The 25824-nt window shown below is 44.7% G+C and overlaps 1 protein-coding gene across 1 annotated transcript in view; it reads right to left on the minus strand.

The window, feature by feature from the left end:
* Flvcr2 (FLVCR choline and putative heme transporter 2) overlaps positions 1-25824 on the minus strand; it is a 57995-nt gene that overhangs the window by 7158 nt on the left and 25013 nt on the right. Inside the window, exons 2-6 of the mRNA XM_027931650.2 lie at positions 20148-20289; positions 17149-17289; positions 4765-4832; positions 3613-3716; positions 431-541 (exon numbers count right to left, since the gene is read on the minus strand). Coding sequence (XP_027787451.1) covers positions 431-541; positions 3613-3716; positions 4765-4832; positions 17149-17289; positions 20148-20289 — 566 coding nt within the window. The remainder of the gene's footprint in view (positions 1-430; positions 542-3612; positions 3717-4764; positions 4833-17148; positions 17290-20147; positions 20290-25824) is intronic.

Genomic DNA, 25824 nt, shown 5'->3' on the forward strand with positions numbered 1-25824 from the left:
TCATATCCATTCTCTCTCAATCCTTCCTCCAGGAGGCAGGCCACACCCATTTTCATTTATAGATGAGGACACTGAAGGTCAAAACTGATAAGTGAGATCTAACAGATGGTCCTCGCTGAACTGAGACCCAGACCCAGAGTTGCTGATTCCATGCCCAGTGACCCCATGTCGTCCCAGGCAAAGCTAATAGAGACTGTAGACATTTCTTTCCTAGGACCCCAGAGGTATTGAAGGACATATTTCATGCTTCACTCCATCCCAAGAGGACAGACAGGCTACCTGGAGTGCTATGTATTTCCAAGAGCACTGGATGTCTTCTGAAGTCACTGAGAAGGCAGCAAAGGGGGATATATTGCACCCTAGGACCCTGGCAGCTCTAGGAGGTATGGGATGGTGTTTTCCAACTAAACGGATCAGGGGTGAAACTTACCCCAGGGTGCCAGCTGTGAGGAACACTACCCACAGGTGTCCCAGGCTCAAGGTGAACGTGTACACCACCATGCCCACCAGAGTCATGATGTACACCACCAGGGTTGTCTCCCTTTGAACAGAAGCAAAGAACCGAGTCATATACTTCCAGCTTTAGCAGGATTGATCATTCCACGAGTATCTGTTGGGTACCTCTGCTGTACGTCAAGCTCTCTACTGTGATCCGGGACAACTACTTTCATAAAACTTTCTGTCCATGAGGCCCATGAGCATGGAACCAAAGATCACATAAGTGATCATTTAATCATATCACGGTCGACGCTACAAAGGGTAAAACCAGGCAAGTATGAAGCCGCCGAGCTGTAGGCTGCTCTCTTCCCACAGAAGGCTCTCAGCAAGCTGTTCCTCAGCTTGTCATTTCCTACTCTGAGGCAGCAAGAGCACAGCCCTTTTCCTCACTACTTCTCACCAGAAAAAGAAAAAGAAAGAAAGAACCACGCAGCAAATACCAGCCACAGTCAGGTGACAGTGATCCTCAGGATCATCCCAAAAGTTGCTTTTTAGCTTTATCCGAAGACCCCCATGGCAACTCTAGGCAGTGATCTGACTTTCAGACCCTCTGTCATCAGTAAGTTCTTCCTGTTGCCACTGACACAGCCCCGCAGTTGAATCTGAACTACTCTGTTGTACACGGTGGAATTCAGAGAGAACGTTCTCCCTCACCCACCCCGTTACCTTTCCCTTTATAGATCCCCTCAGAAAACACCCCCAGCAAGACCTGGTTCAGCCCTGATGTGCCCCTTCATGCCCTTCTCTCTCTGCGTCCATCACCCAGGACTGTGCTGTGACAGACCCTTCCAGGAGACCCCACTCGTCTCCCTGTACTGCTTCCTGCAGGGCTCAAGCTCCACACCATTTCTGACTTCGTGCCAGGAACATCAGAGCCCAGAGGATGAGCACTTATAGCCTTCACATGTTTCTCCTGGAGTCAGAGTCATGTTGGGGCACCAGCAGGCATTTTATGGAATGTCAAACTAATACCTACATTTATTGGGTATCAGATTCTGCAAAACACTTTCCATATGTACAATTTCAACTCAACCCTTACAAAAATCATGCATGAAATGTATGACAATCCCTCATTGTACCAAAGGGGAAAGAGATTACTCAAGTTACTTGTCCAAAGCATGGATTGAGTAAATGCAGAACTGGGATTTGAACTCAAAGCTGGATTTTAAATGTCAGCACTTTCTACTGCCACTAGCAGGAGTAACAATCTACTATGTAGTTGCATCTTTGGAAAAGATGGAGGCCAGAGCCTCCAAAGGATGCCACTTCAGCCTGGTGCTTCAAGGCACCTGCTGAGGTCAAGGAGCCTCGTCCTCTCTTCACCCTGCTCCCCTTCTTCTGATCCCACCCACTCTGCAGAAAGCAGCATCATGGATACCACTCTTTCTCAGTGACTCCACAAATTCTCCAGATACCCAACTTTTTATTTGTTTGTTTCTTGTTGGGCTATGTTTGTTCAATCACAGATTCATCTTAAACCACTAACCAGTTTAGAAAGATTATTTGTAGGCACAGCCTGAGATAAATGGGCCTCACTACCCAATGTCCAGCCTCCAAACCAAAGTGGAACCTTTGAGAGAAGAAAACTGGCACCGAAATGCCAGGGACACAGAGTCCCTCAGCCACCAAGAGCTGTTTTTTCTCTGCCTGGGTAGTAAAAGAGGGCAAAGAAGATCTCAGGCTGACCGCTGGATTTAGACATCAAATGACACTAGGAGCTGGCAATGACTAATTTCCAAAGAAGGTTGAGAAAGTGTCCCTTCTCCCCAGTCCTTTCATCATACTGTCTGATTCATCCAAATCCTCTGGCTGCCCACACCCCAGACCCAGCAGCATTCCATCCCACTCCCACTTCTCCTGCTACAGAGCAAGTCCTGGAAGAAGGGACACTGCTGTTCTCTGGCTTGGGGATGGCCTGTCCTCTCTGCTCTTGCTCCTAGAAGAATCAAGCAACTAACAGATGGCAGAGACGAGATGGCAGCCAAGTTCCACCAGCGGTAATTAAGCAGAGCCAGGCTCCTCGTCAGGGTGAGCCAGGCAGCCACATCCCCAGGAGTGACCTCAATTGGCCTTTGACTAGAGCAGCCAGAGTGGGACCTGGTCTGACCAGAGCCTCACAGAAGCGGATTTGTGGGGCAGAAAACAGGTCTGCCACTGTCTGTCGCCTCCAGACCCTGGAAACTTGGAGGATTTGAGAAAGCTGAATGCCCCACCCTGGCGCAAGACACCCTGGCAGCTGCCCACCAGCAATGGTTACTGAGCACCCAATGCATGGGAGCACTGAAAAGCCCCAACAAGATGGGAAGAAGGGGCTGGGGGTGTGGCTCGGTGGTAGAGGGCTTGCCTGCCATGCCTGAGGCCGTGGTCCACCCCCAGCATAGGAAAAAAGAAGAAGGAGTAAGAGGAAGAGGAGGAGGAGGAAGAAATCGGGCTGCTGTCTGCTGCCAGGAGTACTTTGTCCCATTAAAGTGGGACACCCAGCTTGCTTCTGCTTTTTATAAGTGCAGGTTCCTCTACTGTAAGGCATCCACAGGGTAGGGCCAGGAATCTGCAAGGCACAATTTAAGCCTTTAAGGACAGCTCTGGGCTCTCAGAAAGACACTAGACATTCAGGTCCAAAGCACCTCAGGATATTTACTGGCAAGGTATAAACAACTGCAAGACTATATTCTCTGCAAACTGGAGTGCACACAGAGCACCTTGGTGAACCTCCCGGGATCCACAAAGAGCTGAGTTGTGGGAACACAGTGGTGAAATCATCTCTTTCTCTCCACTCTTTGGAGTATCCATAAACTTTCCAACTGCTGAGATTTTTTTCCTATACATTTTCATTTGTCCTTTATCTGCCCCTTCCACGGAGTTATGTGGGGATCAGAGGTGGCAGCTAGGCTTCCTGTCTGCCCTCTCTAACCCTTCTGAGATACCCCCAGGGTGGATATGAGAGCCCTCACTTTGTAAATGAGTAAACTAAAGCTCAGAGAAGATGCGTTTCAACTGTCTGCTGGACTCCCTCAGACTCCCAAGCTGCCACTCCCAAACCTTCTGTTGCCAATGAAAGTGGTCTTTTCAAAAGATGGGTCCCCAGTTTTCAGGCTAAGAGGAAAAGTCACTTACTTGTAGGTTTTGGACTTATCCAGCCAAATGCCTGAGATCACAGCCCCCAGCATCCCTGCAATGACAATGGTCAGGCCGATTCTTCCAGCATTCACTTCTTCTCCCTGGGGAAACCCCAAAGATCACCCAGTGATAGGACAAGACACAAGATACATGACAATGTGCAGTCAGTATGGGACAAGAGGGTGAAGTCAAGCAATTCAGGCTCTGGTCCAGCCTTTATAATCATCATAAAGTATCAGGTCAAAATGCCTTGTAAGAAGATGATCTGGGAGAAGAATCCTAGAATAGTTGTTCTTCCTAATAACCCCGGCTATTATAGTGGATGCTGGGCATGGTGGTATATGCTGGTAATCCCAGCAACTTGGGAGACTGAAGCAGAAGGGTAGCAAGATTGAGGCTGCCTTAGCAATTTAGTGAGAACCAAAGGAATTAGCAAGACCCCACCTCAAAATAATAAATTCTAAAAGGACTGAGGATGTAGTTCAGTGGTAGAGCACTTGTCTTGCATAAGCAAAGCACAGGGTTCAATCCCCAGTACCAACCACACACACACACACACACACACACACACACACACAAAGAGAGGGAAGATTGAACTTGAACTTTGGTGTCCCTAACTCTGGGACACTCAGTATCTCTTTCCCAACAACTAGCCCTCACTGTTTATGGAAGCATTTAAAAAATAGTTTCAGTTGAGCAACTAAGAGCTTAAAATTAAACTTTGCCCATATATTACAAATTAAACATTTTATGTGCATGTGTGTATTTCTACTGTGTTGCCAGGTGACATGTATAGACTTTACATATATTATATGTAACAAATATGATATAAATATATATACACATATATGTTCATACACAGATATTATTTCTCTCTAATCCTAAAAAAAATCTTACAAGAATTATGCTTCTTTTGCAGAAAAAAAAAAAGAGAGTTCAAAGATGCTAACTAGCTTGTCACACCATCACATATCTTAGAACTTTCAAAGCCAGGGTCGAGACCTGGGGGCCGTATCTCTTCAAATCTCATTAGTAGACCCCATACCAGGCTGCCTAGAGTCAAGAGTTAAGCACTGCCCCAGCCTCTGCAGGGACAGACTTGGAAATCCTACCATCCCCAGGCCCAACATGCTCAGGGAAGTGCCTCACCGGGTAGTGCAGGATCACCATGCGATTCAGCAGCGTGGACAAGGCGTAGAAAGCACCAGCATTCAGACCTGAAGGAGGAAGAGAGAAACATAGCATCAGAGCCAGCCATTGCTAACTTCTCACTGCCAACCATTAGGGAGGTCGCAAATCTTCCTCCCCATGGCCACTGTGATTGGTGACCAGAGAAGAAAAATTCAGGGCAGGTATGAAGCTACTCTGCAGTTTTTCTCAAATGCTTCGAATAAAACAAAAGTCAAAACTGCAAACTTCCCTCGGCCACATGCCTTTTCCTACTCTCTTTGACTTACCCCAAAGCACAGGCTTTGTACACAATGACTCCCGTGTATTCCTCTCTTAAGCTTTGGCCAGCCCTGTGCAGTCAGCAGGACTCCTGGACCCCTTCTACCTCCTTCCGGTGACTCTTTCTCCTCTCCACACTGCCCCAGACCTCGCCCCCTCTGAAATCTCTGCAGGTGGCTTCTCTCCTCTTTCTCCATTCCTTCTCCAATTTCTTCTTTGATTCAATGTCACACAAGATCTACTATGTGTCCGGGTGCAGTAGCGCACACCTGTAATCCTGGCAGCTGGGGAGGCTGGGGCAGGAGGATCATGAGTTCAAAGCCAGCCTCAGCAACTTGGCAAGGCCCTAAACAACTTAGCGAGACCCTGGCTCTAAATAAAATATAAAAAGGGTAGGGGAAGTGGCTCAGTGGTTGAGTGCCTCTGGGTTAAATCCCCAGTACCAAACAAACAAACAAAGAAAAAAAAACTAAGTCTTCTATGTGAAACCAGAGGACACCCTAAAGAGCATTGACTTGTCATCCTACTTTATCAATTTGATCCATAAATAAATAGAACACATGTCATATACTGTAAGAACCTATATTCTCAGAGAATGAGGTTATCTGACCAAAGCCACATAACGAGCCATAGCTACCATGAGACTGGATCCTTCCTTCAGTGATGGTGGCGGTGACAAGGATGGATGGTGGCAGCAGCACTTCCTTGTATACTAGACTCTGCGCTGAGCACCTCACAATCCTTACAACTACCCTAGAAAGTGGGGAGTATCACCACCCCCATTCTGTAGATGAGGAAAATGCCCAGAGTTAAAAAAACAAACCCAGTCACTCCATAATGGCCACCAGGGGTCTTTTTAGCTTTAACAAAACACTGAGGCTCGCAGGACAACCAATTGAATGTCAGCACACTTGACATTCAATTCACATAGAAGGGTGTAATACAGGACACATAGCTTGTAGGCAAGGCAGCCTCGGGAGTTCCAGCCCACAGAGCCCAGTGCCCGCAGGCATCCAGAAGCCATTCTCTTTGGCCCTCCAGGTCTTGGCTAAGGTGTAAGGAAAGGTGCGTATGCCAACCTAGTTTACACAGGAGACACTGTTGCTTAATTCCACAAGCATAACGTCCAGGGTCCCCCTAAGGGACAGGCCGTGGAAAGAGTCACTGTACTCAGGGAAGTTCAAAACATGGCCTCCTACCAGATATGACAAAGTCTCCCTGTCCACTGCTACTACAAGAGATCATTTTCCCACATTTTTATTGGTTCACTATAGTTATACATAATGGTGGGATTTGTTGTCACATATTAGTCCATGCACACAATATAACAATATAATTTGGCCAAATAACTCCCTAGGACTTCCCCTCTGCCTCTTCTCCTCCTACCTCCTGGTCCCTTTCCTGTATACTACTTATCTCCCTTTGATTTTCCTGAGATGCTTCTGCTTTCTTTTCCTTTTTCCTCTTTAGCTTTCACATATAAGAGAAAACATATGACCCTTGGCTTATTTTGCTTAACATAGTGTTCTCAAGTTCCATCCATTTACCTATAAAGGATATAATTTCATTTTCCTTTATGGCTGAATACAACTTCATTGTGTATATATACCACATTTTCTTTATCCATTCATCTGTTGATGGACACCTAGACTGGTTCCATAGTTTGGCTACTGTGAATTGTGCTGCTATAAACATGAACATGCATGTATCCCTGCAGTATGCAGAGTTTAATGCTTCATGATAAATATGAGGAGTGGGATAGCTGAGTCGTATGGTGGTTCCATGCTGAGTTTTTTGAGGAACCTCCATACTGATTTCCATAGTGGTCGTACTAATTTACAATCCCGCCAACAGTGCAAAAAGTTTTCCTTGTTCTCTACATGCACAAGAGATCATTTTTATCATAAGCAATGTTGCCTAAATGTGGCTGATATATTCTCTATATCAGGTTCCCAGGGGAACAGTTACAGAGTTAAGTGAAGGTCAAATTTTCATGCAAATTGTACAGAAATTTGCTTTCACACTGCCACAATCACACAGGTATTATGTGATGGGGATGGATATGAACCCATACCCTCTGACTCCAGAGTCCTTGATCTTAATCATTCTACATCCTCTAAAAACTGATTTTCAAAACAAATATTTCCCCAAGGCAGTCACTGAATAATTTCCTCCTATCCCAGCCTCTCCCATCAGGTCACCCAACAATTCGACAAGGTTGAGCTCAATGCAGCCTCCTGAACAACACAGTGCTGCAGTGGGCCTAGACGTGTCATCCAATGTCACTGTGTCCATCAGGCTGGCTGGCAGTCAGGGTAAGTGAGGCTCTCAGCAACAGCTTGCTTTCTTTCTTTTTCTTTTTTTTTTTTTTTTTTTGGTACCAGGGATTGAACTCAGGGGCACTCGACCACTGAGCCACATCCTCAGCCCTATTCTGTATTTTATTTAGAGACAGGGTCTCACTGAGTTGCTTGGTGCCTCACTTTTTGCTGAGGCTGGCTTTGAACTCTGAACCCTTCCTGCCTCCGCCTCCTGAGTTGCTGGGATGACAGGCATGCAGCACCGTGCCTGGCCTCAGCAACATCTCTTTAGCTAGCATCTCCAGCTAACCTTCATATCACACACCCAGCCACTTAGAATTCCATCTCTGAGTCAAGAGGGCCCAAGGGGAAACACACCCCAAAAGTGGTGTGGGTTGGAATGTGGGAAAGGGAAGGGGGAAAACAGTCTCCTGCCCTGTTCTTGCCCTTCCTACTCCTCCCTTAGCTGCTTGTCCTTGCCTGACCCTGCCAGGGATATTCCAAGTGAGCCTCAGTTTCAGGTGAAGAGCTCTGGGCTTGAAGCCCCAGCTAGGACCAACAAGGAGGGCAGCATCCACAGGAAGCTGAGGGAAGGAAGTTATCCAGGAAAACTGAAACAAACAAACTAACAAACAAATACACCAGCATTTTCATGACCTTGAAAAAGAGCGAGGGAACAGAATCCTGAGCCCGCTGACCAACACTACGAAAGCTGAACGGTTTGACTGAGGCTCCATGGTTTAGTGAAATAGTTCCCTAAGCGGGGCCTGTGGTCTATCAGCACCCTGAAGAGCTGCCAATCTTTCCTGTTGTCTCTGTGTCCCGCCCTAGAAGAGTTAGAAGTGCATGTATGTTTTCCGACTCAATCTTTAGTCTAGATGTCCCTCCCCATATTGCCAAGGATTGCCAGACGTGGTTAAACAGCAGAAGTCCACTCCACGGCCCCATCCAAGGGGTTGGGCATGCCCCCCAGGAAGAGCAGAAAGAGCAGAAGGACACACACACTCTGCCATGCAGGCACACCTGTTCCAGGAGTACAGGGGACAGGAGTGAAGGTGCCTGAGATTCAGGTCTGACTACGCAGGGCAAAGTGAGCCTGCTGGGTCAGGGCAGAGAAAGCGTGATCCCCCCTGACAGGCCTGGCCGCTTCTGCTGTCAGCCACTACAAATGTCTGCATTGAGGAGAAGGTTTTCAGGAGGCAAAAATGGCTGTCGTCACCCTGCATCTCTTTGTCAAGACCGGTTTTTGTTTTTCTTTTCTTTCTTCTTATTTTTTTTTTTAATTTTTTTTAACTATTCCAGAGATGAAATTGAAATTCCTTGAACTTCAAAAATGCAGAATTTTGGTCCCCACTCTAGACCTACTGGATCAGAATCTCCTCGAATGGAGTTTAGGACTCTGCGTGTCAACAACAACAACAAAAGAAAAAAAAGAAAAAGAAAAGGAAGAGAGGAAAAAATAAGAAAGAAAAAAACAAACAAACAGGTATTTCTTGAAGTCCCTGGAGTATGGGAATAAGTGGCCTCACCAATATGGAAGATCAAAGACCAGGGCCCGGCTCCCAGGTGGTGGTTAACACGGAGGCAGCTGGGAGGGAAGGGGCTTCAAGACCATGAGCCTCGCCTCAAGCAGCTACTTTAGGGGCTCCCCACTCCACTGCAAGACAGCATTTCCTGCCTGGAATGCTTATAAAAAGCAGACTCGCAACTGCACTTTGAATCTGAATTTCCAGAAGAAAAGCAGGGGATGCTATGCACACATTCAATCAAGCACCCCAGGGGAGTCCATCCTCAGGGAAGCTTAATGTATTAGACAGCTTTGCTTCACTGTGAAAAACTACCTGAGATCATCACCTTTTAAGAAGGAAAAATTTTTTTGGCTCATGGTTTCAGAAGCTTCAGCCTGTGGTCTATTGGCCTGTGATGTGGGGGCCTGTGGTAAGACAGTACATCATGGCTTGGAGCAGCCGGTGATATAAAACAGCTCACTTCACAGCAGCCAAGAAGTGAAAGACATATAGGAAAGAACCAGGACCCCAAGGTCCCTATCAAGGGCATACCCCCAAGGGCCTAACTTCCTCTTACTGGGCTCTACCTACTAAAGGTTCCAGCACCTCCCTGTGGAGCTACAGGCTGGCAATCAAGCCTTCAACACGTGGACCTCTGGTGGACCTCCAGATCCAAACTACAGCACTTGGGAAACATTAATCCCAGACCCTCTGAGTTCTGTGTTTCCTTTTTGTTCTTCCTCAGCCGGTGGTAAACACTAGTTTTAAAAAAGGCCACCTCAACCTCAGCAAAGCTCCAGGGAATCTCAACAAGGATTTTATACCTGCTTCTTTGCTGTTTTTGTTTCTTGAGAAACAAAAACATGCTGGCCTCCAATTCACAATCCTCCTGCATCAGTCTCTCAAGTATCTGGTATAAGGCAGGCTCCACCATGCTTGGCTACACCATTCTTAAGCAGGATCTTAGGACACAAAGGTCCTTTCCTAGGCCCATGTTGGTGGGACAACAGGAAAATATTGGAGAGCCCCCTAAGGGAAAGGGAACCTCAAGGAGAATCTCCAAGATCAGATGCCAGACACTATGGAGGTAAGGTGGGGATGGCAAGAAGACATGGAAAATGCTCCCTTTGAGGACATTCTCTAGAAGGTGAGCCAGTTCACCTGGCAGTAATGCCACTGATGAAGAGACATCCAAGGAGGCCCTGTGAATGCAAGACCCAGAGATACAAAGAGAAGGAAGCCCAAGAAAGGTTATTCTCTTCACCCCACAAGACAGCCCTGCCTTGAACCCAGATGCTGGTAAACATGTGGGATTTCTGGTGACAGCTTGGGTATATCTGCATTGCCAAACTGGGAGGAGGGAGGGTGCTGACCTGAGCAGGTGGCAGTTTATCACCATGATGGTTCAGCAACTGAGCACAAACCCAGCCTCTGTATCTCTTCCCCTCTAAGTTGCCTTGCCAGATTTAAGAAAAAAACATACAATCAGTACACCTAGATGAATTTGGACTTCAAAGAAATGAATGATCTTTTAGTGTAAGTATACCCCCAATATAGCATGGGAGATATTATAGTAGAAAGTATTTGTAATGTATCTGAAATTAAAACTTGATTGAGTGGCTTTTATCTTACCTCTCTACCCTACCTCAAAAGTTGTGGTCAAAAGTATAGGGCAAAGCCCAACTGCTGGGCTCTGGGGTTCTTCTAAAGCCTTTGATTGCTGTTGCTGCACCCTAGTTCTGAACAGCTGACTCCCAGCTTGGAGAACCATTTGGAAAACTACTGCGAATGCCATACTGGACATATCAGCAGCTGCAGGAGAGTTGCCCCCCACTCAGTGAAATGTAGTTCAGACCAAGGAAAGAATGTTGGAAGCCAGCAATCCAGACTCATGCTGTGGTCTACGGCCTTACCACCCTGAGTGTGCCCCATCTTGTCTGATCTCAGATGCATGCTGTGCATGGCTTTATTCTTAATTGCTTTAAAAGTGTTCACTTCACCCACACACTTCAATGGGAGGAAAATCTCATTGCTATTTTCTCGAGGGAGAGATGAAGGATGGGTATAGAATGGGTGAAGGTAGTACACTCAGCAATTGGAAGAGATAACACCAAAACTCAGACCTCCCATTTCTTATGAGCCAACTCTGAACTCATGGGTTGAGGCTTCAGGCTCTTATCTCAAGACATGTCCACCTCTGTCCAGCAAAAGTACTCACAAAATGCTATCGTTTGCTTGATTCCTAGCTACACGCTGTTAAGAGTGTATAATCACAGGCTGGGGTTGTAGCTCAGTGGCAGAGTTTGCCTGGCATGTGTGAGGCCCTAGGTGCTATCCCCAGCACCACATAAAACTAAATAAACAAAATAAAGGCATAGTGTCCATCTACAACTCAAAATATTTTTTTTTAAAAAGAGAGTGTATAAAAAAAGAGAGCGAAGTGTGAATACTATATACATTTTGAACCATTTTTGTTCTTCAAAGACTAATCTGAAACTGTAGGGAGTATAATGGTTTGGATCTTAAATGTCCTTCAAAAGTCACGTGTTGAGGGTTGGTGTCAATCTGTGGGACTATTGAGAGGTGGTGGGACTTTGGGGAGGTGGAGCCTAGTGGAAGGAAGTTAGATCATTGGGGGCACACCCTTGAAGGGGATTTTAGAAATGAAGCCCCTCCCCTCTCTTCTTCTCGTCTGTCATGAGGCACGCAACTTTGCTCCATCATGTGATTTCCCACTATGAGGTTCTTCCTTGTCTCAGGTCCAAATGCAATGCAGCACCCACCCCCAGAATGAAACCTTCCTCCCTTTCTTTTTTTGTGAGGCAAAATAAATCTTCCCTTTTTTCTCACCTGCTCCCCCGCCCCTGTTTTTTAATGGCAGTGGAGATCAATCCCAAGGTCTCATGCGTGCAGGGCAAGCACTCTGCTACAGAGCTATACCCCCATCTCTTTCTTCCTTTTAAGTTTATTCCCTCAGGTTTTTTTATCACAATGATGAAAAGCTAACACAGTAGGAGGTTTGGAGCAGTTATGTTGTGGGAGATATCAAAGCATCTTAGTTGAATTTAGGGAAGACTTGTTGGTAACGTTTGTTTTAATTTGGAGCTAATACAGTGGAAGAAGAAAGCAAAAATTCTCAGTTGATTAATTGTCAAACACTGCCTTTATATGACCTATAAACCTTGGATCTACTGAGACTGAGATCCCATCATCCCCAAATCCCAAACGACCATATGGTTGTTCCTGCTTTTGAAACCTAGAACTCCTGACCTTCTTCTAAGAGGTAATCAGCCTGCAGGAAAACTGAGGTGAGCAGGGACAAGAGCATACCCCTGGCTCTGCCCCTAAAAGGTTCCTTTCTGTATGGGGAGGCAAAATAGTACAATGGTTTGCGTCAGACAGAGAAGTTTAAACTAATCTCTATTAATTTGCTAGTTGTCCTATGGCAGACAAGGGACTAAACATCTCAGCCTGTCCTTTTTTTTTCATGTATAAAATAGAATAAAATACCTATATGTCATAAGTTTGTTTTGAAGATTAAATAAGATAATGCGTGCAAAGTGCTGACCATGATGCCTGACACCAGGGCTTGATAAAAATATAGTTTCAAATCTCTGACTAAACGAAAGAATCATTTCCTTGTTGACAAAGAACTCTCTGTCACCTAGTTCAATCCTCTAGTGTGGAAATAAGACTATAATGAAATACACACAAAGATCCCAGTTAGTTTAACTCACTCTCAATGGAATAATCCCAGGCCTTTGAGAAATTGGCTGATAAATTCTATCTATGCACAACAGAGTCAAATGCTTCCAGCCTCACAGCAAAACACATTTCTAGTTTACTACCACTTCAGTTTACCACTACTTCAGTTTATTTTCACTCCTTTTTTTCCTCTCCTTCTGAGACTTCCACTTTGCATATGTTGGTATTCTTAATGATGTCTCACAGTTCATTTTTCTTTACGTGTGTGTGTGTGTGTGTGTGTGTGTGTGTGTGTGGTGTGTATTGAACTCAGGGGCATTCTACAGCTGAGCTCCCCAGACTGCTTTTTTTTTTTTTTTTTTCCAACACAGGGTCTCACTAAGTTTCTGAAATTACAGGTACGTGTCACAGTGCTTAGCACATTTTTATTCATTCTTTTTCTTTCTGTTCCTGGACCAGACATCTCATTTGACTTATCTTCAAGTTTGTGGATTCTTCCTTCTTCCAGTTCAAATCTACTTTTGAGCCTGCTGGAGAACTTTTTATTTTAGTTACTGTATTTTTCAACTCCAGAATTTCTACTTGATTCTTTTTTATTTCAGTCTCTTCACTGATATTCTCTATTTAATGAGGAATCATTTTCATACTTTTATCTAATTCTTTAGGTATGATTTCCTTTAGTTCTTTGAATTTACCTTTAATAATTGATTTACAACATTTAACTACTATGTCCAATGTCTGGATTTCCTAATAGTTTTTGCTTTTCTATTTTTCCTATGTATAGGCCATACTTTCCTGTCTCTTTGAATGTCTTATGATTCTTGGTTGACAATTGGACATTGTAAGTCTGTTTTGTCTCATACAGCCACTGTAGTTTCTGCTGTTATCTTAATGATAAGCTAATGATTAGACAGAGATTTACTTAAATGCTTCAAATCAATAGGTTGCCCACCTTTGCCAAGGAACTCTGTGTAAGTATTTGGTGGGGCTCACCTTCAATTCTCCAGCAACCAATTGACAGCATTTTTTAGTATATGTGCTGCTGAAGTGAGCACCAATTGACAACTTTGCCTTAGCCTTTAATTCCTGCCTCTGTAGAGCCTTGAAGCCAGCCAGAGGTAAAAGTTTAGAGTTTTATCAGGTCTTTCCTGTGCATGAGCTCAGCATATGCGTGTGGACTTCCAAATTCCTAAGAACAAGTCAGAGCTTTTCAAAGCATCTCTTAGATGCTTCAGATCTCTTTCTTAAGATTTTTGGCCATATTCTTGTTGGCCAACACCTATATTATCACCTCAGGCAGCTGCATTGTTAAACAGTGCCATTGATTGTTTTAAATACCCTGGAAGTAAGGCTTTTCCCACCCACAAGATGCAAGTCAGATCAAAGAAGATAAGTCCTGTGAATGGGGCTTTTTCTATGGACCTGTTAAATATGTCAACTACTGGTAATTCCTGGGGATGGGGCTTGCAAGAGTCCTCCACACCTATTTTGCTCCCTCCAGTGGCCGGAAGGCAGCTAGTTTGCACATCTATATGACTACATGGCTATGTAGCTGGTTTTCACAAGCACCACAGATCCTGGAAAAGGGATTGGAATAGGACCCAGGAAGACACAAAGCTCACTGATATTCTTGCTGATATCTAGCCCTTTTTCTTGTATAAACATCACTCACATTGTTGGAAGCCTTTGGTTCAGAGTGCTAAGCAAAGTGATTTTGTCAGGTTTTGCCAGTGTTCCTGATACTTTTATGGAGGAGAAGATTTTCTAAGATCTTTACCCCCACCATTCAAGAAGTGCTTCCCTATTTATTTCCTGTGTTATCATTTAACCAAATCAATAAGTAAGAGTGTCCAGAAGTTCAGGATTAAAATTATTCTGCCCAAGGAAAACCACACAAGCAGCCAGCCATGCGAGAGGGAAGCAGGAGGAGCTGCTTAGCTCCCCACAGTGTGGCCCAGAGTTGAGCCTCTCAATGAGCAGAAGCAACACTATTTCTGGGACATTTTGTTTTTGTTTCTTGCTTTCATGGGTCAGTGACCTGGCTCTGCCATCAACAGCCTCCAGCATTAAAGACCTCTGAAATGGGACCACTGCCCACCTGGCATCATTATCATAATCTTCAGCCACAGAAAACATTTATTAAGCACTTATCTACCCTGGAATCCTAAGGTAGGCCTCCAATATCCTGTTGTCAGATTCAATAAGGTTTATGGTGGTCAAAGGTCAATAGACTCCAGATATTTAACTCTAAAAAAAAAAAAAAAGAAAAGAAAAGAAAGTTCTTGGAGCCATGAAATCCTGTCTGGAAGGGACCCCCAAAGGCCATTTGCTTTCAGTATCCAATGACAGCTTGCAATTCCCACCACGCATCCCCATACGGAGTGGTTGGTCCCTCTATGCCTGAATAATTCACAGTGATGGGCAAACATACCTTCCTGAGTTGGACATCTCTGAGGGCTGGAAACTTTGTCTTTATCTTATGGATGAATGCAGAGACACAAGAACTGAGAAATTTGAGGATATGAGAAATGGAGAACTGAGACTTTTAAGACTAATCTGGTCATCTAGAGCTATTGCAAATGAGAAGTCACATAACTTTTGTGCATGTCTGAAAAATTTAGGAATGCTTCTCTGCTGGGATGGCAATACTCTTATCTAGTGTCTCAGCAGATGAATACTTTGAGATAAAGAGAATCAATAAGCCTAAAATGATGGGGCTGGGGCTGGGGCTCAGCGGTAGAGCACTAGCCTAGCACGCATGAGGCCCTGGGTTCAATCCTCAGCACCACATAAAAATAAACAAGTGAAATGGAGATACTGTGCCCAACTATAACTAAAAATAAATAAATAAATATTTTTTAAAAAATAAGCCTAAAATGAAACTTGGGCACAGCTCTAGGAAGGAATACCTAGGCAATTATGAACTAGACATGAAGAATGCAGGTTTCAGAGTTATGCAAACCTCGATATGAATTCTGGCTCTGCCACTGACAAGCTTATGACATTTGTTGACTACTTAATTTTAAGTTTAACCAGTAAAGTAAGTGGTCAAATGAGGGTTGGAGCTGGGCGTGGTGGCACACGCCTATAATCTCAGCGACTCAGGAGGCTGAAGCTGATCTCATGTTTGAGGCCAACCTCAGCAACTTGGTGAGACTTTAAACAATTTAATGAGAACTTGTCTCAAAATAAAAAATAAAATGGGCTGGGCTGTAGCTTGGTGCCCCTGGGTTCAATCCCCAGTAAAAAACAAAAATAATTGAAGTTCGAATATCAATACAATTGGGTAGATCTATAATTTTCCACTTTTTTTTTTACAGTAGTGGAATTAAACCCAAGGCCTATGCATGTTAGGCAAGTGCTCTACCACTGAGCTGCATCCTCAGGCTTTTAAATTCTTTTTCTTTTTCTTCTTAATTTGTTGTTGTTGTTGTTGTTTATTTGTGTGAGACAGCGTTTTGCTAAATTGTCCAGACTGGCCTTGAACTTGTTGTCCTTCTGCCTTAGCCTCCCTAGTAGCTAGGACTACAGATGTGCACCACCAAACCCATCTGGTCTCTAACTTCTTGAACTAAGAGTATTGATTAATAGACTAGCACTCATCTGAAGACAGACATTCTTTAGCTGGATGCATGGGGCTCCGTCTTTGCCATTCTCAGTTCAATAGTCTCACTGAAGGTTGGAAAGAAGATACAGAGACCACCACGCTGGCAAGGCAAGCCAATATACCAGCCTAAAGATTCAAGTTTATCTTGCCAAAGACCAAGAAAATGGATTGAAAGAGGGATGATGTCTTGCATTCAGGGAAAAAAAGGCATCAATGTTACAAGATGAGGGAAGGTTGGGTGAGGAGCAGTTCCTATGAAGATGTATGATGCATGCACTTATTCATTCATTCATTCATTCATTCACGGCTTCTGGAGTAGCCAGTTGAGGCTGGCTACCGCAGAGGAACTATAAAATGAAAGACACAAATCCCCACTCACAGAGTTCAGTCTATTGAGGCAATAGACTTAGAATTTTTTTTTAAAAGAAATGACAAGTATTAAGATATAAAAGTTCCAGCCAGGGACAGTGGTATACACCTGTAATCCCAGCAGCTCAGGAGGCTGAGGCAGGAGGATCGCAAGTTCAAAGCCAGCCTCGGCAAAAGCAAGATGCTAAGCAACTTGGTAAGACCCTGTCTCTAAATAAAATACAAAAAATAGGGCTTGGGATGTAGCTCTGTGGTTGAGTGCCCCTGAGTTCAATCCCCACTACCCACCCCCACAAAAAAAAATATATGAAAGTAATAGCATGAAAAGAGAGGAAAGGTCAGCTATTACTGGTTTACAGAGGTGATGCTGAGATGAGACCTGGAGGAACCACAGGCATTTGCCAAATCGCCTGACATGGCAAGGAATGGTTCTCCAGAGTGGACCATTCAGCATGTGCAAAGGCCCCCAGGCATGGCTGGCTCTTCTATCAACCTTGAGCGGTGTCACATGCACATTTGAGATTTGGAAAGAGTAAGGCGCGAAGGCTCCTCAGGCCTCTCCTCTCCCATTCTCCGGGACCCACATGCACCTTACCATAGGTGATGACGAGCAGCACAAAGTTGAGGTTTTTGAAGAGCCGGACAATGGAACTGAAGTACGAAGCATCAGAGGACGCTAAAGCATAGCTCAGGGACTGCGCCCTGCTGGGGGGATGTTTAGGCTTCTCTTTGAACACTGAAAGGAAAAGAACAGAGATGAATGAAAGTTCCTGGGGTCCCAACCCAGCAGAGATGGCTCACATTCATCATCAGAGAAGAAGCCAAGAGAACCAAAGAAATTTTAATTCTTCAGCTCAATTTTGACAGCTGTTTTTCCTCATCTGAGGCTTAGCACGGAGTCCTTCGATCACTTCATCTTAATGGCCTCTGGAACCCCAGGCAGTATCCAAAGATCAAGAAATCCCCTAACAACCAGCAAAGAGCATAGCACAGAACACCAAAAAAAAAAAAAAAAAAAAAAAAAAAAAAAAAAAAAAACACAACAGCATCACACGGATGGAAAAGAAGCAAAAACTGAAGCTTTGGGATCAGTGAGCTCAGATAATGGCTTAGCTCCAGAGCTCCTCCCAAGGGAGATGGAACAGTGCTGCCCGGTCGCAGATCCTGCCCAGTGGTCGCCACGGAATATTCCCCTAATAAGCAAAAGGGGTCTTCTTCCAAAGGAAGAACCTAGAGTCCCTTCCCAATTTTGCCAACTCTGAATCAGATATCTCATGTAGGAGACAAGATTAACGCTTCTTCTTCCAGGATAAGAACTTGGATAAAAAGGGCTAGAGAGGGACTGTGGGAAAATTGGTGTGACCACCCTGGGTGCCATTCAGTCCTTGTGAGGTGGGGGTCAGTTGGACTAATTCCTTGGCTGAACTGGTTCCCAGGCTGAGTCTAAGCAAACCCACACATGGCCCCAGCCCCATTCACACCCCTGGGCACTACCCTGAAAGATCTATAGACTCCCCTGTTAGAGGAAGCTCTGAAAATGAGGTTTACTCTCTTGGCAGATCAAAGGAGCCCCCATCCGGAAAACACTCCAGCCCTGACCTCAGAGCCCTACTTCCTCCTCCTCTGGAATTAGTCCCAGAAAACTTCCACCCGCTGGGAGCCCTACATCCATTGTCTCCCTGCTCACCTCCCCTTCCATCAGGGAAGAAAGCCAGGCCAAGGCTGCTAGACTCTGCATCAGCAGGTGTCATCTCAAGGATCTGGCAGGTAAACACTGGAACTCAGATAAGATTTTTTTCCATTCTCTACTTAATTAGCTACTATCTATGTTTGGTAATAAAACACCAAAGCAGAAACGCCCTACTCCCCAGGTTTTCAATCACTGCAAACTGGACCAGACCTGAGCACATTAACAGTTTAAAACTCAAAGTCTAGCTGAGGGAGTGGCCTAGGCTCTATCATTCCTCCTTGATCTCATCCAAAGCTCCTCTTCTTCTTACCTTCCCAGAAATAACAAGGTCTACATTAGCTTTTTTTGTTTATTTGTTCGTTTGTTTTTTAAGTGCTGGGGATTGAACCCAGGGGCACTTAAACACTGAGCCACATCCCTGGTCCTTCTTATTTTTTATTTTGAGACAGGGTCTGGCTAAGTTGCTTAGGGCCTCACTATGTTGCTGAGGCTGGCCTCGAATTTGCAATCCTCCTGCCTCAGCTTCTTGAGCCACTGGGATTATAGGCAAGTGCCACCCAACCTGGCTCTACCAACTTTTAAAAGTCACTGGGCAGCCTGTTCTCATTCTGGATTCAGAGAATAGTTAAATGAGGTGCACAATTATACAAATGCCTGACTGTGGAGGGGAGGCTAGCAGGCAGGAATGAAACCTTTACTGTATGAGATGGAACTTGTGGGGCATCAGGAAGGGAACTGATTAACCTTTAGAAAGGTGACTAACTGGAATTGCAAACTTCTATTTTGTTGTTTCTGAAATTATCACAGCCCAAGTAACACCACTCAGAAGAAAGCAGAAGACACAAAATTCTATTGGTCAAATATCACAATGATTAAATGCACATGCATATAAAACGTTCCAAGTAGTTCTCAGAGGTTGGTGGTTGGGATTAACTCATATCAGGAAAAATTAATGGTCATTTATTTTTTTAATAACTTTATTGTATTTATTTATTTTTATGTGGTGCTGAAGATTGAACCCAGTGCCTCACGCAAGCGAGGCAAGTGCTCTACCACTGAGCCACACCTCCAGCCCAATTGATGATCATTTCTTACTTAACACTTTCTTGTATTTTTCAGATTTTGCAATAATAAGCATATATTATTCTTATAATTTAAAAAATATTTTAGTTATACATGGGCATAATATCTTTATTTTGTTTATTTATTTTTTTATGTGGTGCTGAGGATCAAACCCACTGTCTCTTGTGTTTGAGGCAAGCCCTTTACCACTGAACCACACCCCAGCCCCTACTCTTATAATTTTTAAAAAGCATTAAAGAAATATGGTTCCCAAGTCATCTCAGGTTGATCTCTGAGATGATTTGTGTTTGTGGATTGATTTCTGCTTTCCTTTTTATCTTTCAGAAATTTAGAGTAAATTCAGACAAGCTTAGATTTGAACCTAATCTTTGCCACTTAGTTGATATTTCATCTTGAATAATTTATTTAACCTCTCTCAAGTCTCATTTTCTTCTTTGTTAAATGGGACTGAAAACAGTACCTCATTTCCTGGGGTTGCTAAAGACTCAATGAGATCAGGCTAATTCTTAGCCCAGAGCCTGTGATCCTGGGGGTTCTCACTTGGGTTTCATCGGGGACCAGCAATCTACCCAATTCTTCTGCTGAAGTATGATGGGCTAGTTACAATTGAACTTTCATTGCGCCTTTAATAAAGTGCACAAGACCAGCTAGCACTGTATCAGGGACAACTGGTCAGGCTAAAACATTTGAAAACCACAAGAAGCCTGGTCTCTAGTTTCTGTGAATGTCCCTGGTTGTTAGGGTCATGCTCACAAGTGTCCCATCAAGGTTGACAGAACCTCCCTGTCCACCCCCCACCATGAGTCCACTAGTGACCTTACCGATGATGACAAGGATGAAAAGGAGGGTGGCCACGCCTCCTATGATGTAGAACATGATGCTGATGTGGTAGGCAAGCTGGTCCTGGTCTTTGATGTTGGGTACCAAAATAGGAGGGACCAAGAACCCAATCGCAATTCCAAGCTAATGAAGACAGACACAATCAATCAGTTACCAATGGCCAAGAGGTGACAGTGCATATTTAAAGAGACTTCTAATAAGAAGCATACTTCCTAACTTCCAGTCCTTTCTAAAGCCCAAATAGGGATTATTTCCACACCTCAAGATGACAGAGACGTCTCTCAACTCATGCATACCTCTGACCCTCACTATCAATTCCTATGGGGAAAATGTTAGAATTGAGGATCTCTGCAGGCTGGCACTTCTCTGTCTGCAAACTAATGAATAATGTTTTCCATATTCCCATTTCTGGGATAGAAAGTAAAATAATGATGATATTTTTCCTCTTATGCACTAAAGTTTTTAGTTCATTAAATCTGTTAACCTGGAGCTGAGAGACCAGCTGGGAAAAGTTCTACACCCTACCACCACAGGAACTGGCATTTAGCAAAAGTTGGAAAGATAAAGCTATTGCCACTTTCACAAACACTTCAGTTCTTGTGTGAATAAGTTAGCAGCTCTCAAATCATCTGTAGTGTGAAGTCACACACAACTGCAAAATGGCGGGCTCAGTGGGCACACAAACACACATATACTATTCATACCAACAAACGCAAACATGTCCTATCAGAGTTGGAGTCCAAACTCCAGTGACCTGGTAGATAACATGACCCGGGTGTTTCTGAGGTCAGAAGTGACTGACTAGGATATAACACCCCAAAGTCCTTCTGCCACCAGAAGCAATGGAAAAACAGCTTGCAAACTGAGACAGGTTTCAGACTCCAAGAGTGCAGGAAGATGATCCATTTTTTTTTTTTTGTCTTAATATCCCACTTTGCCATTGTATTGGAAAGGAACTGCAGATAGAAAAGAAATTTACTTTCTGTCACACCACATGTGAGCATCTTGACTGTTTTTCCCATCTGTCAATCACTGCCACTCCTGATGATTACACTGGGATCTTATCTCTAGAAGTCACCATAGCTGAATGTAGGGCTCCTTATGCAGGATATAGTGAGTAAATCAAGCACATCTTTAAAATCACTACTGTGTGAGAAGTACTCTCCTAGATATTTTAGGAGGTACCAAGATATAGAAGGGAGGTGTCTTACATAAGGCAGGTTCCTTTCAAGGCATTCTATAATCTAGTGGAAGGCAGCAATTTAAAAGTAAAACACGGGGATGGTGTGGGGTTGGGGAGGTGGAGGAATTTTGATTGGGACAAGGGGAGGGAGAGAAGTGGAGTGGGCATGGGGGTAGGAAAGATGGTGGAATGAGACTAACGTCATTACCCTAGGTACATGTATGACTGCACATGTGCAACTCTTCGTTGTGTATGACTAGAGAAATGAAAATTGTGCTCCATTTGTATACAACGAATCAAAAAGCTTTCTACTGTCATGTGCAACTGATGAGAACTAGAAAAAATAAATTTAAAAAAAGTAAAACACAGGCGTGGTGGTTCACGTCTATAATCCAGTGGCTCCCGAGACTGAGGGAGGAGGATCACAAGCTCAAAGCCAGTCTCAGCAAAAGCAAGGTACTAAGCAACTCAGTGAGGCCCTGTTTCTAAATAAAATACAGAAAAAAAGGCTGGGGATGTCTCAGTGGTCGAGTGCCCCTAAGTTCAATCCCTGGTACCCTCCCCCTCCAAAAAAAAAAAAAAAAAGTAAGACACAAAAACAACGCAATCAGCCACATTTATGATTTGAAATGATACGATGCTATTGTTTGGAAGTTCTCTTGTAATCCTCCATCACAACCCTGTTAGTTATTAGAGGAACAAACAGAAGCTATGTGAGGTTAAGCTCCAGAGGTCAAGGAGCTCAGGGCTGCCCAGCATTGAGGTAAGGAAACAGCTCCCCTGGCTGCTCCGCGACACCCCCGCCACGAGGCCTGGCACTAGGCCTTGAGAAAGGTCCAGGTGTGCAGGGTCTGTGTCCGTGGACCTTCCTCTCGTCCTCAGTTACTCAATGAGCAGAGTCAGGCTTCTGAACTGCTTGTCTCTAACGCTGGGAAGACCAGCCAGAGACAGAGGGGCAAGTACAGCCTCCTCCATAGCTTCACTGCCCACTCTCTGGCCTCCCAAGCATTTTGCACAGTTTTTTTTTTTTTTTATTAGTTGTTCAAAACATTACAAAGCTCTTGACATATCATATTTCATACATTTGATTCAAGCGAATTATGAACTCCCATTTTTACCCTATATCCATAATGCAGATTCACATCAATTACACATCCACTTTTTTACCTACTGCCATACTAGTGTATGTTGTATTCTGCTGCCTTTCCTAACCTCTACTGTCCCCCCTCCCAAGCATTTTGGATTGGAGACCTGAGAGTTAAGGAGCATCTTGGAGGGTCCCACTGGCAAGAATGAGGGGAGATACCGACAGCATCCAAGGCACTTGGGCTCCTTCCTTTCCAAAAGGAGGATAAAAACTCCAAGACCTTGATAGCAGAGGACCTAATCCCCAGGAATCTTCTGCCCTGATAAATAAACCCTTCCTGCTTCCTCAGGATCAAAAACAAACACGTCACGCCTGATACCTCAGGGCTGGACTCCGTTCACTCCATCTGCACCGCAGGACTGGGCAAGTGCTGCTCCGCCCGGAGTGGATGGAGCAGAAGGCTTGGGGACCTCAGCAACTGTTGCTGGTGACAACACTGTTTCAGGCTAGCCTTTCTAAAGGAGGAACCTGGCTTTGGAGATCCTTTAATGACCAGGGTGTTGGTGCTGCTGCCTCTTTTGTTTTCAAAGACATTTTTTTCCTGCTTCTTTATTCAGGGAGAGCCCATGGCTCTGTTTGCAGTTGCTAGTTCCTAGACCTGTCCACGGGAAGTACTTAGCCATGCTAGATGCAAGGATGGATGGTTGGGCTGATGGGTGGATGGACAGATGAAATTCGTGGAAAATCTTGTCAACATAAAGCTGGGAATGATATGATGCTATAGTTTGGAAGTTCACACACCTCTGCCCATTAGGACCCAGGATCTCCCTACCAACCACCTTGTACCTACAGTGGTAAGGGGGGACATGCACGTATGGAAGAAGTAAGTCCTGCCAGCTATCGAGCACTAGTATGTACCAGGTATCTAATGTCTTTTATCTTTTATTTTAACCTTAATAACTTCATAAAAAAAAAAAAAGAAAAAAATGAGAAAAGCAGATGGTCAGTACCCTGCCCAAAGTCACACAGGGAGATAGCAGGACAGCTGGGATCCCAAACCAGTTCCATCTCGCCCAGGGACCTGGGCTTACCTCGCTGTTCCCACTAGAAGTCCATACACTCATGCACTTGGTCTATCACGTGTTTGATGAGACACCCCGGGGGTTGAAATCAGAGACCCGAGGCCAATAACAACGAATCCCAAGATTTGGGAGGAGGCTGCTCCTGGGGGGTGGTGCTGGTGCCTTTTCTGAGCCACAGAAACACCCAGACCCAGGTGGGAAGTAAATCACTGAATCGCCACTAAGCAGGTTTGAGTTGACCTATGTCCTGGCTCTGGTTCTAGTTTTATCATTCTCAACAAAACACAAGGTCCTCCCTGGGCACAGTGGCGCAGGCCTGTCATCCCAGCGACCTGGGGAGCCAAGGCGGGAGGATGGCAAGTTCGAGGCCAGCCTCAGCAACTCAGTGAGATCCCATCTCAAGCTCAGTGGTAGAGCACCCCTCAGTACCAAAAACGAAACAAAATAAAGTCATGGACAAAATGCAAAATTCAGAATCAAACCAAGTCACAGTCATAGCTCTTCAGAAACTTTATTTTTTTTTTTTAACTGTTTTTAAAGTGCATCTGGGATGTCTTCCTTCTTACAGGTCCCATAGCAGCAGTTTCCCAACCTGGCCTGGTGACAGAGGTCACCAGCAGTCCCTCTACCGCCATCATGGTGCAGGTGGGGGTGTCAGGAGTCCCTGTATTTGCACAGGCAGGACATCCTTATCACACGTCACAGGGGTGTGCGAGATGCGGCCTCAGAAAGAGTCTTGCTCAGGCCTGCTAACAGCCTCCCTGTGGCTCTGCAGTCAGTGGTCTCTGGGAAACGTGGTTGGACCATGTTCCTCCCTTGCCCAACACCAGGAGGGACTGGCCTTTGCTTTTAAATTAGGGATAAAAATCCTAAACACAAATCCTAATCTACAAAATTCTGCCCAGGGGCTCTGTCTGCTGGCCAGCCCCTTGTCATCTGCTTGCTCCTTGGGACCCTGTTATGCCAGTCTCCTTTCGGTCTTTCAATCATTCAAAGCCTCCTTGTACCTGAGGACCACAGGGACTTTGTACTAGAGCCTCTTCCTGGACTGGAATGACTTCCTGGTTCCTCCAACAAATGAAGCTATCTTTCAGATCTGAGCTCAAGTCACACTTCCTCGGGGTTTCCCTATCAGGTCCCTGCAGAGGTAGTCTTAGGTTTGTATGACTGTTTCATTATCAGCAGATTAAGCTCCCTGAGGGCAGGGTTCACAGTAAGGTCTGGAGCGTAGAACATAGTTTAACTAACCACAGTAAAATGCGTGGAAGTTTCCATGAAATGTCTCCATCTCATAAGGATCCCAGAAAGAGGGGTCATTGTTCTAGTTTTATAGATGATAAAACTGAGGTACAGAAAGGTTATGGAACTTGCCTAAGGTCACACAGCAAGAGGCGGCAGAGCTGGAGTTTTGACACACAGCAATTCTGAATCCTGAGCTTGGAAGCTTGCTAACCATAAATTTATTTCACCCCCGAAGAAAATGTTTAACAAAAATGTGACGAACAAAGGAATAGAGAAGCAGCCTGGGGTACTCACTCTACTTCTTTGCTGGCTTTTCTGCAAATTCAAGGATGATAGCTAAATGCTGTGGCCATACCAGTAGTCACAAACATTTCTAGGACAAATGTCACAGTTAAAAACACATCTATGTTGCCCAAAGCCTTCAGGTGACAGGAAGAAGCCATACTCGTCATTCTGGCTCATCCATTTAATGGAACAAGGAAGAAAACTTAAAAAACCATCAGACTACATTGGGGGTAAGATTTCCTCACCTAGTTCATTACGCAACCAACACACATGTCCTATGAGCTCGGAGATTCACAGAACCAATGTCCCCATCACCACTCCCCATGTACTGTCCCCATCCACGATCAGCAAAGTCCTGAATGAATCTCAACTCCATCAGAACCACAGCACAAAGCTGCCCTCCCGCATCCTGGCTGGTCCTAGGATCAGGCCATCAGGGAGCATCCCAGGCTTCCACAAAAGGCGTGGGGCCCTGAGTCAGCATGGTGGGAGGGCTTCAGTCTGAATGGAACAGGGAGAGAACCACTGGCCCCCATCTGTTGGAGTTCCAGGTACTTTATCCTCCTGACCTAGGTGGACCTGCTCTTCGTAGGAAGGATAGTAGAATAAATTGGACATTATGACCCTGTGTGCACATATGACTACACGATCAGTATAATTCTACACTGTGTACCATCAGAAGAATGAGCAGTTATACTCCATTTATGTATGATGTATCAAAATGCATTCTACTGCCGTGCATAACTATTTAGAACAAATTAAAAAGAAAGAAAGAAAGA

This window comes from Marmota flaviventris, chromosome 2 (genome assembly GCF_047511675.1).
Source record: "Marmota flaviventris isolate mMarFla1 chromosome 2, mMarFla1.hap1, whole genome shotgun sequence".
Lineage (NCBI taxonomy): Eukaryota > Metazoa > Chordata > Mammalia > Rodentia > Sciuridae > Marmota > Marmota flaviventris.